The sequence below is a fragment of the Myxine glutinosa genome, chromosome 6 (genome assembly GCF_964187855.1).
Source record: "Myxine glutinosa chromosome 6, kmMyxGlut1.1, whole genome shotgun sequence".
NCBI classification, from domain to species: domain Eukaryota; kingdom Metazoa; phylum Chordata; class Myxini; order Myxiniformes; family Myxinidae; genus Myxine; species Myxine glutinosa.
Genome location: NC_136266.1, coordinates 124,878,182 through 124,897,569, shown reverse-complemented (window position 1 = coordinate 124,897,569; position 19,388 = coordinate 124,878,182). Strand labels below are relative to the sequence as shown.

The following is a 19,388-nucleotide window of genomic DNA, read 5'->3' as shown; positions in this document are numbered from 1 at the left end:
CTACAGACCAATCAGCCTGCTCTCAATTATCAGCAAAGTCATGGAATCCATCATTGCTTCGGATATCAAATCCTTCCTCTTCTCCAATGGCTTGATCTCTGATCATCAATATGGTTTCAGACCAGGTCACTCTACTCTGGACATGCTGCTTCTGCTGTCTTAACAATGGATGGAGGTCCTCAATCCCAAACAGGAAATTAGAGCTGTCTCCCTCGACATATCACGTGCCTTCGATACGATCTGGCACTCCGCTCTGCTCACCAAACTCTCCTCCTGTGGTATCTATGGAAATCTCCACGCATGGTTTGCGGACGTCCTCTCTGGTCATAGTCAATGTGTGGCTCTGAATGGATTTTGTTTGTTTGATAAATGTTAGCTCTTTCACGAGCCTCGACTCTGTATACAAAAAAAAAAAAATATATATCTCCCCTTCCTGTTCAGGCTGGAGTTCCCCAAGGCAGTGTTCTGGGCCCTGTGCTTTTTCTGGACTTCATCAATGATCTCTCCGACTCTTGAAAATCCTCTGTATCTCTTTGCTAATTACTCCACTCTCTGCCGCTCCATTCCTCATACCTCAGATCGGCAGTCTGCAGCCTTCTCACTCTCTGCAGACCAGAACAAAATCACAGACTGGTCAAACAAGTGGAACATGTCTTTCAATCCTGAGAAATCTCACACTCTTACTATGTCTCTCCAAAAAGACCGAATGGACAACAGTCCCATCTACTTTTTGAACAATCCTCTCCAAGAAGTTCTGTCACTCAAGCTTTTGGGTCTCAATATCTGCCATGATCTTTCCTGGGAAAACCACATTTCCAAGCTGGCCTCCAAAGCCAGTCGCCGACTGGGCATCCTCCGTCGTGCGAAGTCCTTCCTTGGCACACCTGAGCTCCTTAGCACATACATGGCTTTCATCCGCAGCTCAATGGAATTACTGCTCTCCCCTCTGGGCTGGTGCTCCTGCTTCACACCTAGCTCGGCTTCACGCTGTTGAAACCAAAGCTTTTAGAATCGTTGGAATCTCCTGCGATGAAGCTAACTCCGAGGGCCTTTCACTCACTCACCGCAGGCAGGTAGGTGGTCTTTCTGTCTTCTACCGACTCCTATCCAGCCTAGCTCCCCCAGCACGATCTGTACTCTGTCCTCCAAATATTCCTACAGGTCGCACAAGATCTGCCAGCAACCCTCTTCTGGTGAAATTGCCAAAATCAGGACTCTGCTCACCTTCACTCTTTCATACCTCTTTTCTCCTGCCTCTGGAATAAACTCCCTCACTCTCTTCAATCCCACTCGTCCCTCCAGGTCTTGAAAACAGCTGTTCACCACCATCTCTTATCTTCCCCCATCCAAATCCTTGATCCTTTCTACCCCCGTTAATTCACCCCAGATCCACTTTTTTTAAATACCGACTTCTTTCCTGGAAGTCCTGGCAGTGTCCATGTGTTTTATACCTCTCCCACCCCCCCCCCCCCCTCCTATGCCTCCTTCTCCCAAGCCCTCTCCCTCCCACAGATCTCCCGATGTCCCTGTTGTCTGCTGTTGTACTTGTGTGCTTCCTTCTCTCTCTCCCCATCTTGTCTTCCGCTCCCTTTATTGTTTGTTTTGTCTGTCAGTTTTTTTTTTCGTGATTAATGTTGGCTCTTACACGAGCCTCGATCTTGTAAACAAAAAACAACAATTATTTGTTGGTGAAATGGTCCACTTGCAGTGTCTGGCCATCAATTCCATTGATTTGAGTGCATTTTGCCAGTTAGTTCAAAGATCTGTTTCTCTTTAAGATGTTTAATGGATTGATGTCCCGTTTTGGAATCGCAGGCATTATGGGCTACGAGAAACTGACCAAGCTCGAGGAAGTGCAAATATCATGTCAGGCTTCGTTGGATGATCTCAAGCTCCAGGTCGGTGACACTGCATGGGAAATGAATGGCTCTTGGCTTATGAAAAAAACAAAACATTCACAAGGGATCTGAAGCACACACAGTGTACCTGAGAGCTGGGAGGCACATGGAAAATGAAAGAAGCATGGAAATTGCTCATTAGGGAACAGCGGGAAATGTTTTGCTCGCTGGGGGGGCGGGGGGGGGGCGTAGGGTGCACACGGTGCCCCCATATGAGCATATTGTCCTGTCCCTGTTTTTATTTTGTTCCAATCATTAAAATAATAGTCCTAGTCAATTTTTATGAAAATTGGACTCTATTTATGTGTCCCACCGTTCACTTGAATATTTCTACGAAAATGGCCATAAGCCGCCATTATAACAATATTATGGTAAATAGGCTGTCTTTAATTCCAGCATTAGTATCATTATTTGTTGTTGTTTTTTCTTGAGAGTTCAATGTGAATTGATTTACCTGTGTAAAGTTGTAAATAGAAATGCCAGGGATGAAATGTCCAGACAGTTGCCATGGAAACTGCTGCTAGATTTGGGCTATTTTTGGACATGCACAGTCTAGAGTCTAGACATTGTCTAGACATAACAATGCAGTCACAATATGAGCTGATTGACTGATCTGCTCTATAGCAAGTATATGCATTATGCAGGAACTGATCCTGATGTAGCTGACATGTTTGCCTTTGGCCTGTCATGACACAGATGCTATTACCCAGTTGTAGATATTGACACACATTTGTGATACGTTTGTGTGCGCTGCCAGAATTACTAGCAGAGAGGAAATATTATGGAGGAGGATAAATCATCACAAGATGCTGGTGTTCTTGATATCTGCTCAACTGATGAACTCCAGCATGAATCTACGCCAGGCTCGCCAGCAACTGCAGCAGGATCTAGTAGAATGAAAACAAGAAACTCTTCTGAGATATTTGCACTAGGTCAATCGATCACGGACGTTGATTCAGAAATAACTGGATCTCGCTTGCCTACAGCACTACAGGTCCTTCGGTGTCTGATATTCCATATACAGGATGGATATTCTACCAACAAAACCAAGTGGGATTGTTCCAAGCTGGTGCTTGCAAAGATTCAGCCTTTTTATGAGAAAGCAAACGTTCCTTTGATATGTGATCGCGAAGCATGTGAAAAGATCTTGAAGCTGCACGATGAGAACTCCAAACTAAGACAAATCCCCAAAAGTCGCCGTGACATGCCAACTGTTTTGAGCAAAGTCCATGAACATGAGCAGGATCTTTCCAAAACATTCTCACTCTGGCTGCTTGATGCTGAAGAGAAAATGAAAACTCCTGAGGACATCAAATTCCTGCAGTCCATGAAGACGGATTGTATTGCTGGCTTTGGAGGTTTTGACGCTTCCCTCGCGAAACAGAAACAGAGATCAGAACAACGCAAGCTTCTGGACAGACGAAGGCAAGAAAAGGCAGAAGCTGAGATGGCTGAGTTAACTGCTACAGCAACATTTGAGAGCAGTTCTGATACTGATCCTGGTGACACCGAGGATGGAGTGGATCTCTTGCCAGGAACCTCTATAGATACACATCCGAGAAGAAAGCACAGACGAGTGGTACATTCTGGGACAGAGGCTTTCATACCTCATAACATCATGAAATCCCCCAAAATGGTTGCACTTGCTACCAGAATGAAGATGACTCCATCACAACAGGCTGCTTTCACTGAGGCATTCGTCCAGGAAGCTGGAGGGGATGTGTCCAAAGTATATACATCGTATGCTGTGGCTGATAAATCCAGACGAGAAATCGGAAAGCAAATAGCTGAAAGTTACCAGGAGAAGTGGGATGTTCCACAGTTTGCTTCTTTTCATTGGGATGGCAAGCTGCTTCCCTCGCTCACAAATAAATATGAAAATGAGGAGCGGCTGACTGTGGCGGTTGGAGATGTGACAGACATCAAGGTTCTTGGTGTACCTGCTTACAAACCTGGAACTGATAAAAAATCTGGAGAAATCATTTCAAAGCTCACATTTGATTTGCTGTGCAGTTGGAACTGCACAGACTCCATTTGCAACATGGTGTTTGATACGACCGCTAGCAACACAGGGCATGTGTCCGCAGCATGCATTCAGATACAGGAAACCCTAGAACGTCCACTTTTGTGGTCTGGTTGTCGGCATCACGTAGGAGAAGTCATTCTTACGCACGTGTTTGAGGATCTCAAGATCGAGACATCCAAGTCTCCAGATGTCATGCTGTTCACTCGTCTCAGGAAAAATTGGAACTTGGTTCCCCATGAGAGCGATCAGCCACTGCACCGAATACAGTTAGCGTCATTTCCCGAGGAAGGTAAAGATCTAATTGATGAATGGCGTGCAGAAACCTTGCAACTCGTGATATCACAAGTTGACCAGAAACGGGACGACTACAAAGAATTTCTACAGCTGTGTGCAGTCTATCTCGATCCTGACTACCCTACTACAACATTTCAGCGTCCTGCTGCCTTACACGAAGCTAGGTGGATGGCGAAATTGATCTACTGTTTGAAAATCTGCCTGTTTGAGACACAAATCCAGGATCTCCCATCTGGAACAATAACAGCCAAGCACCAGGGAAAGAAGCTCACAGAATTCGTCACCTTTGCAACACTCGTCTATTCCACTTGGTGGATGCAATGCTCCATCAGTGTAGATGCGCCCTGGAATGACCTCCTCCTGTACAAGAAGCTGCTACGGTATCAGGAACTCAACACCATAGTGGCCAGTAGCGCACTGAAGGCATTCAGTCGACACCTGTGGTACCTTACCAGAGAGCTAATACCACTGGCACTATTCAGCAGTAACACCCCAGCTCATGAGTGTCGCCTACTTGCAGACCAACTGCTCCAAAAAAGACCTGACGCACCGCGCCAGCTTCCTGAGAATCGTTTCGGAAGAGGCTTCGGCAAACCAAGGTTCCCAACAGAAGTCAATCTCGGCTCAAAACTTGCTGACTTTGTCACCGAAGATTCATGGTTTTTCTTCCATGTTCTGAAGCTGGAAGCAGGGTTCCTGTCCCTGGATGTTTCCGAGTGGCCTGAATCAGAATTTTACAAGAATGCCTTGATCAATGTTGGAGCAATCAATGTAGTGAATGATTCAGCAGAACGAGGCGTGAAGCTGAGCTCCGACTTCTTGGCAGCTGCTCGCGGTGAAGAGCACTATCAGAATGTTCTCCAAGTTGTTGAAGAGAACAGAAAGATGAGGCCCAATCTGAGAAAAAGGACAACTGAACCAGATGATAAAAGTCAGGGACAATAAAGACATTGTTGGACCAAAAGTCATAAGCAGCTGATTCATGAGTTTGTTGCCTTTCTGTTTTGTGTATGTTAGCCAAATTGGCCATTATGTTCAATTAATACATTGTTGAATACATGTGTGAACTTGTGAAGGAATATAAAATGTACTTTATATCAATATCTGAACTATGTCTGTCATGCATTAATATTTTCTGTCGATGTTTGCTCACAAAATAAATCCCTACATGTGTCCTTTGTATGTATACCACCTATTTCTGTAAGCGTTTATTGCCGTTTATTTGTTTTTGCCAGTGAATATTCAAAGCAGTGGTGGGACACATAAATAGTTTCCAATCTTCTTGAAAGTTTGCCTGGCTTTCTTATTTTGGTATAGGAATACAATGAGACCAGGGACAGATTGATTCCATAAATATATATTTTTAAAGGGGCCCTAGGGGGGGGTGCACCCTAGGGGGGCGTCTGCGTATGAAGAGGAGGAAATGTGAAAGATATTTTCTTCCTGAGGAGTAAAGCTGAAGTGAAGCTCTCAATAGGGTTGTAATAATACTACATCGGTTGGATTTTAATAAATTTTAAGCCCGGTGTGTACCCCGGTTTAGAATAGGTACACCGTATCCCTGCGTGTCGTAAGAGGCGACTAAAAGGGTTGGCGTCAGGAAGGGCATCCGGCGATAAAAAAACATTGCCTCAAAAAGAGAACCATGACAATTACAACTACATATGGGCAGGGTACAGCCCGAAGTACCCGGTGGGGGACCCCACTCCCTCTCGTCAAAACTCAAGGTGGGGAACCCGATCGAAGCAAGGGTGGAAATCATTCCATTTATGACGAAGAAACGTCTGATGCCCGACGTGGAGATCGGTTTCTGAGGTTTGGGACATGGAATGTTGGGACAATGACAGGGAGATCAGGAGAAGTGGTGGAAGTATTGGTCAGAAGAAGAGTGGACATATGTTGTGTGCAGGAGAAGAGATGGAAGGGAAGTGGTGTGAGAATGGTGAAGGGTAGGCAGGGACAGAAATACAAGTTTGTGTGGCAAGGGTGCCCAGAAGGTGTGAATGGTGTTGGTGCCCTGTTTTCTGAGGAGTTTGTAGACAGTGTGGTGAGTGTGACTAGAGTGAGTGATAGGTTGATGATGGTGAAAATGATGATTGGAAAGCTCTTGGTGAACATCATCTCGGGATGTGCTCCGCAGGTTGGTCGGAGCGATGAAGAGAAGGACAAGTTCTGGTGTGCGATAGAGAAGCTGATGGAAAACGTGAAAGATGAGGAAGTTGTTGTGGTAGGAGGAGTCCTAAATGGACATGTGGGAAGGAGTATGGCTGGTTTTGAGGGAGTTCATGGGGGTTACGGATATGGTGTGAGAAATGGAGAAGGTGAAAGGATTTTGGAGTTTGCTGATGGAGCTGATTTGTTGATTTGTAATACTCAGTTCCAGAAATAAGAGGATAATAAGCTTGTTACATACACGTCAGGTGGGTCGACGACAACTGTTGACTACCTGCTGGTGCGTAGGCGAGATAGGGGGCACCTCTGGGACACAAATGTGATCCTGGGGGAGGAGGCTGTTTCACAGCACCACTTGGTTGTCTGCGACATAGGGTGAAAGGTGCGAGGAGAGCTCGGCGGGTGATGTACCAACCGAGAATGAAGGTGTGGAGGTTGAAAGAGGTGACAGTGAGGGAGGCATTAAAAGAGAGGCTGAATATGGTAGAGGATGATGTGGTTGAGCTTGAAAGTGGTTGGATGTCAATGAAAGATAGTCTGTTGGGAGCCGTTGGTAAGGTATGTGGATGGACAAAAGGACCACCGAGGCACTCGGAAACATGGTGGTGGGATGATGAAGTTGGAAAGAAGATTGATGAGAAGAGGAAGAAGTTCAAGGAGTGGCAGAAGGCGAAGGGTATGGGGGCACAAAAGGCAGAGCATGAAAGTTATAAGGCAGCCAAGAAGGCTGCAAAGAAAGAGGTAGCAAAGGCACAGGAGGCATGTAGGAAAATGTTCGGAGAACGTTTGGATTTGGAAGAGGGTCAGAGAGCGGTATTCAGGATTGCATAGCAGAAAGCGAAAGAGAGGTGTGATGTGATCCGGGTGAGTTACTTGAAGGATGAAGTGGGACAAATCGTTGTGGACCCAGATGGAATTAAAGGAAGATGGAAGAGATATATGGAAATGCTGTTGAATGCAGAGAATGAATGGGATGGCAACACAGAGAGTAACCCAGTTTCAGGACCGGCAGAGAAGATAACTGAGAAGGAAGTTGAGGAAGCGATAAAAGCAATGAAGAGTAGAAAAGCGGGAGGGCTGACGGGAGTTGTGGGAGATATGTTGAAGGCAGCGGGAAATTGGGGTGTGAAGAGAATGACAGAGATCTGCAATCTGGTGGTGAAAGAAGGCCGCATTCCAGTGGATTGGGAACTCAGTACCCTCGTCCCTCTATACAAGGGGAAAGGTGACCCTCTGGACTGTGGCTCGTATCGAGCGATAAAGTTATTGGAGCATGGAATGAAGGTATTGGAAAGGGTGTTGGAGAGGAGGATAAGGAAGAAAGTGAAGATTGACGAAATGCAGTTTGGATTCATGCCAGGAAGAGGAATGGCAGACACGCTTTTTATTGTGAGGCAGTTGCAGGAGAAGTATATGGAGAAGAGGAAGAAGTTGTTTCTTGGGTTTGTTGATCTGGAGAAAGCATTCGATAGCGTTCCACGTGAAGTAGTGACATGGGCATTGAGGAAGTTAGGAGTGGAGGAATGGTTGATCAGAGTGGTGATGGCAATGTACAAATGAGCGTGCATAGCTGTAAGGATGAAGAACGGGAACAGTGGTGAGTTTGAGGTGAAGGTGGGAGTGCATCACGGGTCGGTACTAAGCCCACTACTATTTGTAGCTGTGATGGAGGTGCTGGCTCAGAACGTAAAGGAGGGTTTACCGTGGGAGTTGTTGTATGCAGATGATCTGGTGTTGATTGCAGAAAGTATGGATGGACTGAAGGAGAAGATGAACAAGTGGGAGGAATGTATGGAGACAAAAGGTCTGAAGGTGAATATCGGAATAACTAAGGTGATGGCAAGTGGTAAAGCATGTGGTGAGGCGGAAAGAACTGGGAAGTGGCCCTGTGCTGTGTGCAGGAAGGGTGTCGGAGTGAATTCCATTCAATGTACAATGTGCGCTGAGTGGGTTCATCAAAAATGTAGTAGTTTGAGAGGGTCATTAACCAGTGTGGCAGCTACATTTATGTGTAAGGTGTGCACAGAGGGAGCTGCAGATGGAGGAAATGTTGAGTTGGATCTTGGAGACGGCGTGAAGCTGGAAGGTGTGAAAACATTTTGTTACCTAGGAGACATGCTGAATGGAGAAGGTGGATCAGACTCGGCAACGGTTGCTCGAGTGAGATGTGCATGGAAGAAGTTTCGGGAACTGAGTGGCGTGTTGACGAGGAGGGGAGTGTCGTTGAAGCTGAAGGGAAAGGTGTATGCTGCATGTGTGAGAAGTGTTATGATTTATGGGAGCGAGACATGGGTAATGAACGTAGAGCAGCAACTAAGGCTGGAAAGGGTGGAAATGCGAATGGTTCGGTGGATGTGTGGAGTATCGCTGAGAGAGAGGAAGACAAATGATGAATTGCGAAAGATGATGGGAATAGAGCCTGTGATGGATGCTGTGAAGAGAAACAGGTTGAGATGGTTTGGTCATGTGTTGAGGAAGGATGAAAGTGACTGGTTGAGAAGAGTGATGGAAATGAATGTTGAAGGAAGTAGAGGACGGGGAAGACCGAGAAAGACTTGGCTAAGGATGGTCGAAGAAGAAATGCGGGCAAGGGGGTTAACAAGGGGAGATGCAGAAAATAGGGCAAAATGGAGAACATTTTCATGGGGACCACAAGGCTAACCCCCGCTCTTGCAGGGAAAATGGCCTTAAAATGCCTGTTGTTGTGTTGTTGTTGGTTGGATTTTAATAAATAAAGGTAGCTGCATCTGTGGGATTTTAGTGTCAACGAGGAATAACTAGATGCAAACACAAAATGGGGTTTCATCCTTGAAAGTGTCATTGCTGAACTCAATTACCAAGAACAGTTGTTCTTAAGAAAGAATCAGGATGTAACGAGAAGTGGTTCAAAGAGAAGAAAGAATGAAGGAAACAGAATTTATTATCACCGTGGAAGAAAATATTTTTCATGACCCTTTTCATTTGGACTAAAATAATAACAGGCTTTAGACATCTCTGCATGTCCAACAAAGTTTATCAAACTAGTGTACACATGCACTCTGGCGTGAAGGCCCAAGAGCATGGTGTAACAAACTCTTACAGTACTGCACTGTGCAAAAGTTTGGCTTATTTTCACTTTTGTGATTCTAAACCCCATTCCACATATATGTCATAGATAGGTGGTGCCCACCCCTCCTGATGTATGTGTCTAACAATGTGTGCTGTGCCCTTTGGAATCTGTCTTTTATGTTCTTTTTGGCATTTTGCTGAGGGACTAGCTGGGCAGGAAACGTCGCTGCACAACACTGTACCTCTGTAGCTCCTCTGCAACAAGGGGCGGGGGCCGGGGAGCAGTCCTGCGACCATTGAACGGCCTCACGGTTCAATGGTCAATGAGAGCGGAGGGTGACGACGCGTCATGGATGACAATGGATGCGTCATGGATGCAATGAAGGCAGGTGTGATGGCAGGAAGCCAGGGAGAATCAGCTTTGCAAAAACTGATATGCACTTTGTTCTCTCCTGCTGTAGCCAGAGCAATGCTTTGCCCACACCAGAGCCACACCCTATCCTCTACTACCAAGTCCAGCGGCACGTTCCCAGCCATAGTGGCCGGGACCTGCCCTTGACCATAATGTGGTGTCCCGTCGGACACCTCACAGTATTTGTCTCATCACCCTTGCCATAGGAGAGGGTATTGCATTTGGATCCGTTTGTTTGTCTGTTTGTTTGCCTGTCTATTTGTCCTCACAGAATAAGTATACTTTTCTCTGCAACCGTTGGTCCAATTGACAGGAAATTTTCGCCATATTGAAGTTTGAACCTCCTCCTGTAGAATTTTTTAACTGATAATTATGACGTCACAGGTCACGTGGTACGTGATTCTCAAACTACATATGACGTCAAACTACATTCTCATCTTGGAAAAACTATGCACCTCTATATCTCCGAGAGCGCTGCGTAGAAAAAATTGAGAAATGGCTCATTGTAAAGAACTCCCCATGGGGAATAACATATGTTAATGATGATGTCATCGGTGCCTCCATTATGACGTCGTAATTCGACAAGTACAAAACTTCAATCAAGAAATTTCTTGAGCGTCATCTATGGATAAATTGGTGGGGAAATTTTTTTTACGACGTCATAGGTCATGTGGTACAACTGCCATATTGGATTGAACATAAATCTATGTCGTCAATAAACCACACAAACACAGCAGCTAATATAATAAACACCACACAAACTACAAACACATCTTGGCGTGAGGGTCTGCAATCTTGATTGCTCTTTCTTGTTCCTTCTGTCTTTCTACTGTGGAATGATTGAGCCAGATAAGGACATATGTATTTAAGGATTTCCATTTGTTCATTGGGCACCAATGATCGGTAGTGGATAAGGGTTCATCATTGGTACTGCTTCTTTGCTTCCCCCCCCTTGCCCCCCCCCCCCCCCCTACAGCTGTTTTTTTCCCATGATGCTTCAAAACGCTCCTCAAGGCTCTGTAAAAGGAAGGCTCCATATAAGGCTCTGTGAAACTTTAACGGAATGATAATGCTTTGTGATAACAATACTTCAAGAGCACGTTACAGATGCACGGTGAATCAGATGAAATGGAAATGTATGTTACATGTGCAGCATGCAAGGCTCTCGGCTCGCTCAGTTGTTAATTAGAGATGAGGCGTGCGGTATACATTAGTTCAGAAGAATTAAGAAGACCCATAATAACCTCCCCAAGGCAAGACAACCACTAGAAGTTGCTCATCTTACCCAATAGAAGATAATCTAGTGCTGAAATGAGAGCAGGCCTGAACATTAATGTCTCATCCAGCACTATGAACAGAATGCTGATTGCAGCATGTTTCCATGGCCAAGTTGCAGGAAAGAAACCGCTGCTGAGACCACAGAATAAGGTGAAGAAACTTACATTTTCAAGGCAATACCAAGATTGGGAGACTGAACAATGGAATCGGATACTCTGGTCTGATGAATCAAAGTTTGAACCTTTTGTATCTACAAGACGCCAGTTTGTATGCTGAAGACCTGGAGATTGTCACGACACACAATGTTTGTGGCCTACTGTAAAATATGGGGGTAGGCTCTGTGATTGCTTGGGGATGTTTCTCAGCTCTTGGTGTAGGAAAACTTGATAAATCAATGGGACGTTTTCAAAAGGGAACTGCAGGTTGCAAAACCGTTTAATCAGAAGTGAATTCATTTTCCAACAAGATAATGATCCAAAATACACCTGCAATATAGTAAAAACAGTTTTCAGAGAACAAGGTTACAGCTGGTGTGCTCACGTGTGAGAATGGCCGCCCCAGAGTCTAGCCATGGGTCTCAATGAGGTAATATGGAATTACCTGGATCATATGGGATTAGATAAGTAGAATAACAGAACAAGAGGAACCAACTTACTTACAGAACTATGAAATGTACTACACGATATTTGGCACAATATTCCAGTAAGAATGATTCATTTGTATACAGGGTAAAAGGGTGATGCCACTCAAGAAGGCAAATTGCAGACACAAAGTATTGCCTGATACTATAAAATGACACGCTCCTTGTCATTTACTTAAGCATGTTTGTTTCACGTGCATTTATAAAAGCTGTTCATTTACAATAATGAACACATATGACTGTTATTACCCCGTGCGTGAGACATAAAGCGGGGTTATGCAATTGGTTCACTCTGTCTGTCTACAGACAGGAACTACAGGATGCCCCCGCTTAAGGTCATCCCGGTTAACAGTGTGTCATTATAACATCAATACTAATAAGATACTAAGGCTTCACAGACGTCATGATTATTTACCTATAACTCACAATTACGTCAGCGGTTATAGACATTCCATGGAAAGTCTTCAGTGCTACTATGAAATCTATAAAGAAGAGACAGAGCAGCAAGCAGTCAACCATTGATGCTTTTTTCAGGAGGGAGGAACATGATCATCTCGACAACCAGCAGAAGCGGTCACTATGTCCCATGGGGAGAATGATTTCCCTCGTGTCCCGTGGGGAAAATTATTTCCCTCATGTCTCGTGGGGAAAATGACGTATGAAATGGCCGCAGAGTGCTGGAATGAAGCTCGCTTTAATGAGGTGTGAATTATGGTGTGAATAGGTAATAAACTCTTGAGGTCCGATTTCCTTTGTTTAGCGCTGGGTGCGTTATGTTCAAAAAAGCCGTGTTTGTGTGAATTGATCGAATGTTCGAAAGATGAAGCATTGTTAAAAAGTACAATGTTAGTATGAACAGATGTGGGTAAAGTGGGGACTCCATGTACTGTATTGCAATGCACAATGCAGAATATATAAACTATGATCAGTGTGTGAATTCACTAAAATGTGATGCATTTCGTGTGGACAAAGGAACCTAACCCCCCTTTCCCCTTATTTTAACTCCGGTCGAAAAGTTCATATAAAGGGGCGCCAATTTGATTCATTCATACAGCTGCATGAAAAAGTAAATGTATTTATTTGCCAGATGTAGAGCTCCCCTTTATATGAACTTTTATAGAGCATTAATTGGTTCCTCCTAAGAACACAAGGGTAGTCCAACATGCACATGAGATTTTTTGAATGTCCCTTCTTTTCTCTAGTTTGCCACATGGCACATACCATATAAAGGGGCCTTTACTATGCCCCTGGCATTTTTCCCAAGAATATATATTGTGCTCAGTAACACAAACCAAGAGTTAAAAAAACCCCTTCCCATGTACCTTTTCTCAAGATTGTGGGGTGAGCTCTGCAGTCATTGATAATTTGAATTGACACAGCTGTACATCCGAGCCCACAGGGTCAGAATGCATGGTCAAATAAACAGTCATCATAACACACGGGGCTAGTCAAACAATAGCTGGGTACCACAGTGCGCCATCAGATAGAGTGGACTTCCTCCAACAGTTGAGCTGGCTATGATATGGCTATCCAAGTAGCACCTCGTAACTGGAATGGTGACTGAAACAATATCCGACACACGCACTTGCTGTGAGATTCCTGACCAACAGGTGTTTCTGCTTTGCATCCACCCTGTTTAGGAAACCATACATAGGATTTTGAGTTGTAGCTTTGAAAAAAAAAAATTAAAGTTTAAATTGCAACTTTGGCTTTGGTTGGTTTATGAAAGACAGAACTGCCCACTGCTAAAGGCAGAGTGTCACATTCTGCACTGCTAACCCCAGTATCGGTCAGCCTGCAAAGGCTTTTGAGGCTTTTCGAAAAGCAGCGATTTTTCGTTTGCTTTGCAATGGGATGTCATCAAAAGAAATGTTAGAGATTGTCATTTTGCTGTCCTTTTCCAGGTGATGACCCTTTTGGACATGGAGCAGATACGTGTACAATCTCTCTTTCGTCTGCGTCTATGGCTTCTTGAGGGAAAACATTACAGTAGAATCCTGCAGAATAGCCAAAAGCAGCTTAAGTATGTACATATCCAACATGTTTTAAGAGGCACTTTTGGGGAGGGGGTGGGGGGGTTATTTCACTTGTTTATGATTTCATGTGAAGGAAGATCTTTAGCTATACCAATGTATCCAAATATGAGAAATCTACCCAAACAAATATCAAAGGAGAGATGCGCTTAATGAGAGGCACGTGAAGCATTTCTAGACTCGGGATGAGAATCTGGCTGAAACTACAGGTTTAGGTACAAACAGGAAGATCCATTTACACCACAAGGGACCAACATTGGAGGTCAGAGTATGAAGGATTATGCTTAAAATTCCACAATTATAGAAAACCAGTTGCTCTACAGCCAGAATCAAAACAGCAGATCCTCAGATCTTAGTATGCTGTATACTTCTGGGAAGGATATTTCTGGCACTTGTGCTGTATAGCCAGAGTAGAGAATGGTGCTTTAAATCTCCAAAAACTGACCTTCCATAGCATCAAATTGCTGGACACAGTAGTGGCAGTTGGTGAACTCTGTTTACAGGTGAAACATATCCATGATCCACGAGTCAAATGATAATATTTAACTGTCACTGCAGAACTCCAACGGCAAATATAATTCGGAACCAAAATAAATCGCCACAATTTGGTCTGGAATGCAGTTTGCCAGGGGTTGTAGGTGTCATCGTCATTAATAAAAACGAGGACCAGTTTGTTCCAGGAATGTATTGCGTGATCAACTGCTTTCAACATGTTTATTTTCCATCTTTTTTCTTTTTAAATTATATTTCATGTTTGTTCCTGTTGTACCCTCTTGCAGAAAGCTGGGTTTGTGTTCAAACTCTCAAATTGGTGTGCAGTTGTTGGACAAGGAGGAGACTCTTCGGTGAGTGTATTCTTTCATCTATGAATATATAGATAAACCATTGCATATCTTTTTTGCCGCAGACCTTGCATCTGTGCTCACACTGAGAAATAGTAAGATTTTGTGTTAATTATTTTCTGATGGGGTTGAGAGGGAGAGGGGGAAGGTAAATAAGGACGGACTGTTCAAAATGGCGTTTGGTCAAATCTGTTTCTGGTGTTTGTTCCCCCTCCATCCCCTCCCTTATCTCAAACGGCTACACAGCTGAATGCCTCAACTCTGTATTTGCCTCAAAATCTTGTGTCCCAAACCTATCCCTCTCTGTACCCACCATACTCAGATTCTGCAACTGGACCTGACGGCATCAGCCCACGGGTCCTAAAATCCTGCTCTGCCGCTCTTTCACTCCCTCTCTCTGTTCTCTTCACCCTCTCTTTTGCTCGAGGTCATCTGCCATCAGCTTAGAAATCAGCCAACATCACCGCTTAACACAAAAAATGTGCAAAAACAGATCCTTGCAACGACAGATGAATCAACCTTCTCCCAATTATCAGCAAAGTCATGGAATCCATCATTGCTTTGGATGTCAAATCTTTCCTCTTCTCCAATGGCTTGATCTCCGATCATCAATTTGGTTTCAGACCAGGTCACTCTACTCTGGACATGCTGCTTCTGCTGTCTCAACAATGCATGGAGGTCCTCATTGCCAAACAGGAAATTAGAGCTGTCTCCCTTGAATATATCATGTGCCTTCGATACAGTCTGGCACCCCGCTCTGCTAACCAAACTCTCCTCCTATGGTATCCATGGAAATCTCCACGCATGGCTTGTGGACTTTCTCTCTGGTCAGAGTCAACGTGTGGCCCTGAATGGGTTTCTCTCATCTCCCCTTCCTGTTCAGGCCAGGTACCCCAAGGCAGTGTTCTGGGCCCTGTGCTTTTTCTGATCTTCATCAATGATCTCTCTGACTCTCTTGAGGATCCTCGCTATCTCTTTGCTGATGACTCCACTCTCTGCCGCTCCATTCCTCATCCCTCAGATCGGCAGTCTGCAGCCTCCTCACTCTCTGAAGACCTGGACAAAATCATAGACTGGTCAAACAAGTGGAACATGTCTTTCAATCCTGACAAATCTCACACTCTTACTATGTCTCTCCGAAAAGACGAACCGACTGGACAACCCTCCCATCCATTTTCTGAACAATCCTCTGCAAGAAGTTCTGTCACTCAAGCTTTTGGGTCTCACTATCTGCCATGATCTTTCCTGGGAAAACCACATTTCAAATCTGTCCTCCAAAGCCAGTCGTCGACTGGGCATCCTCCGTCGTGCGAAGTCCTTCCTTGGCACACCTGAACTCCTCACCACATACAAGGCTTTCATCCGCAGCTCAATGGAATACTGTTCTCCCCTCTGGGCCGGTGCTCCTGCCTCACAACTAGCTCGGCTTCACGCTGTTGAAACCAAAGCTTTCAGAATCATTGGAATCTCCCGCGATGAAGCTAACTCCGAGGGCCTTTCACTTACTCACCGCAGGCAGGTTGGTGGTCTTTCTGTCTTCTACCGACTAATCTCCGGCCTTGCTCCCCCAGCTCTCTCTGGTCTCTGTCCCCCAAATATTCCTGCAGGTCGCACAAGATCTGCCTGCAACCCTCTTATGGTTAAACTGCCAAAATCAAGACTCTCTGGTCACCTTCACTCCTTCATGCCTCTTTTCTCCTGCCTCTGGAACAAACTCCCTCACTCTCTTCAATCCCACTCCTACCTCCAGGTCTTTAAAACAGCTGTTCACCACCATCTCTTATCTTCCCCCATCCATAATCTTGATCTTTTCTACCCCTGCTAATTTCACCCCAGATCCACTTTTTTGAAATACCAACTTCTTTCCTGGAAGTCCTTGCAGTGTCCTTCTGTTTTATACTTCAACCCCCTTTCCCAAGCCCTTCCCCTCCCACGGATCTCCCCTTGTCCCTGCTCTCAATTGTTGTGTTTGTGTGCTTGCCCTTCTCTCCCCATCTTGTCTACCGCTCCCCTTATTATATACTTTGTGTGTCTGTTTGATTTTTTGGGTGATAAATGTTAGCTCTTTCACGAGCCTCGAGCCTGTATACAAAAAAATAAAAAAAATAAAAAAGGGACAAGAGGCAGAAACTTCGCTTATTCTACGCCGTATTATGATCACTACGAATAAACACAACAAGGCGCCAGCACACATTCATGGGGGAAGGGGAGGGTAAAACGGACGTTGACAACCTGTTGCAAAATGGTTACAAGGTTAACAGATGCTTCTCCTCGCGATGCCTTTTGTCTCGACCCCACCAACGAACAACTGGCCGGAAACGGCATTCCCCAACACGAGCGGGTCATTAACGTCGGGAACTATGCAGGGAAGAGTGCCAGGGACACGTAGAGTAAGCACGTCATAGCCTCGTGCAGAAAGTGAGTGTTGTGCACTAACAGGGAGTCCGGCAGCCAGCAGAGGGCAATCATGTGCAGGCACGTGCAAGGTGGACAATGTCCAAGGCCGAAGAGAGAGTCCAAAAACACGTGTACAGCTAATGCAATCCAAGGCAAAGAGTAATGCAGGCACGTACTGAGGCCTGTGAGAGGGTCCGACCAAGAAAGGAGCACACGTCCTCAGTGAAACCAGCAAAGAGAGAGAGTAACATGTGTAGAGGCCTATGAGAGAGTCCGACCAAGAAAGGAGCACACGTCCTTAGTGAAACCGGCAAAAAGAGAGAGCGCAATGATCATGCAGGCACGTGCTGAGTGAACCTGGCAGAGAGAAAAACATGTGTGCAAGGCCTTTTTGTCAGGACCATGGCGAGGGTGGGGCTGCTATTCGAGGGTGTCCAGGCTCCCAATTAGTGGAGCCCCTCACTCTGCCCCCTCAATCTCCCCAGAAGTTCCTCAGGCCTTGATTGGTGGGTTGGAAAAGTTCCCTGTCCACAAAATGTGTTTGCAAGCATCCACTCTTGAGGCCTTTGGCCTGTCTTCTGTCCTTCAAGACTTTAAATCAATCTGTCGATGCAATCTTTGTGTATCTGTCTGGTAAATTATCCCTTATCAGTGGAGGGCCTATCTTTCCTTTCCCCAACGCATGAAGACATACCAACCCGAAATAAGGGGAAGGGGCTAAGATAATGGTCTGCTATGAAATAACTTTTAAGGGACCTGTATGGTGGTTGCCATTACTTTTTAGTGGTTTCCCAAAACCACAACTATATATGTATGTATATATATATATATATATATATATATATATATATATATATATATATATATATATATATATATATATATATATATATATATATATATATATGTGTGTGTGTGTGTGTGTGTGTGTGTGTGTGTGTGTGTGTATATATATATATGTGTATATATATTATAGTCTGTCTGTCTGTGATACGTCTGTCTGGCTACACCCAGTCTGGGAGGGGCTTCAAAAGCAAATATCCACCATTTTGTTTACTCGCATAGCTTTGAGGCCTCTTTTGTTAGGCCAGCGGTGTCTTGCTCTTTCTCACTGTTTTATTTCAGCTCAAATTCGATATCTCATTTCATTTTTCACAGTTGCTAACATGGTTTTAGACTCGGTTGAAAAAAAACGGGAAGAAAATTTGCTGAAAGTTACCGTTTATAGAACGAAATGAATTTTCAAAGGCCTGTAACATCGAAGGCTATTGACACTCTCTCAAGCCTTTATCTCCACACTAACTCACCATCTGATTTCATTTTTATTGATGGTTTTAGACTCAGTGTCAGCAATAATTGAGAAAATTCACGCACACACCGGAAATCGCTGAGACATTTTAGAAATTCGCAGCACGGTCTCTCATACACTGCCTAAAATAACAGACGGGAAAATGCCGAGACGTATTAAAAATTTGTGGCGGACTTTTCCATTTGATGACAGTCGTCAAGATTAAATATTGAATTTATATGTCGTCACAATAATGTGGGGAGAGGAGCACAGCTTTGTTCACGTATCACCACAGATGGGAAATTGCCGACAGATATTTCTTCATTCTGATTTCATTCATCGTTATTAAACGGAAGTAAGGGTAATCCTGTTTAAACACACCATTCATTCCATCGATGTTTTTTTTTTCGCACGAGTTTTCAAGGCTGAATCGTGTTCTCACATCCAGGATTGATAAACAAACTCCATTTCACGTGTGCATGGACATGTAATTCACAAGTGTAAAATAAATAAATACAGATGGGAGATTGCCGAGAGATATTTTTTGTCCCCCGTCGCACCGCGGAGCGAAAGGGGGACGATGGTTTTCCCGTCCGTCCGTGCGTGCGGGCGTGCGTGCGTAAGTGAATTACCGAATTCTAATTTGGTGTGTGGGTGCAACCCACGTCAAAATCCAAGATGGCCGCCGCCATGTATGTCTGACGCCATGTATGTCTGAACCTTGTGAGCGGAATATCTTGAAAAATAAGCGAAGTACCAACTTCTAATCTGGTGTGTGGGCGTATCTAGGCATAAGGAAGCACGCTATTGAAAATTGGGTCGCCACGTCAAAAGCCAAGATGGCCGCCACCATATATATGTCTGAACCTTGTGAGCGAAATATCTTGAAAAATAAACGAACTACTAACTTCTAATCTGGTGTGTGGGTGTAACGACACATAAGGAAGAACGCTATTGAAAATTGGGTCGCCACGTAAAAATCCAAGATGGCCACCGCCATGTATGTCTGAACCTTGTGAGTGGAATATCTTGAAAAATAAGCGAGGTCCCAACTTCTAAT

General features: G+C 44.6%; 1 protein-coding gene across 9 annotated transcripts in view; it reads left to right on the top strand.

The window, feature by feature from the left end:
* Positions 1-19,388, top strand: part of USP40 (ubiquitin specific peptidase 40) — a 116,824-nt gene that overhangs the window by 93,024 nt on the left and 4,412 nt on the right. For all 9 annotated transcript variants that reach the window (XR_013623860.1, XM_068121000.2, XM_068120996.2 and 6 more), the window contains 3 exons: positions 1,816-1,898; positions 13,673-13,791; positions 14,581-14,646. Coding sequence is in view for 8 of the 9 variants with exons in the window: in XM_068121000.2 (XP_067977101.2) it covers positions 1,816-1,898; positions 13,673-13,791; positions 14,581-14,646 (268 nt within the window). In the remaining variant the exon portion in view is untranslated. The remainder of the gene's footprint in view (positions 1-1,815; positions 1,899-13,672; positions 13,792-14,580; positions 14,647-19,388) is intronic.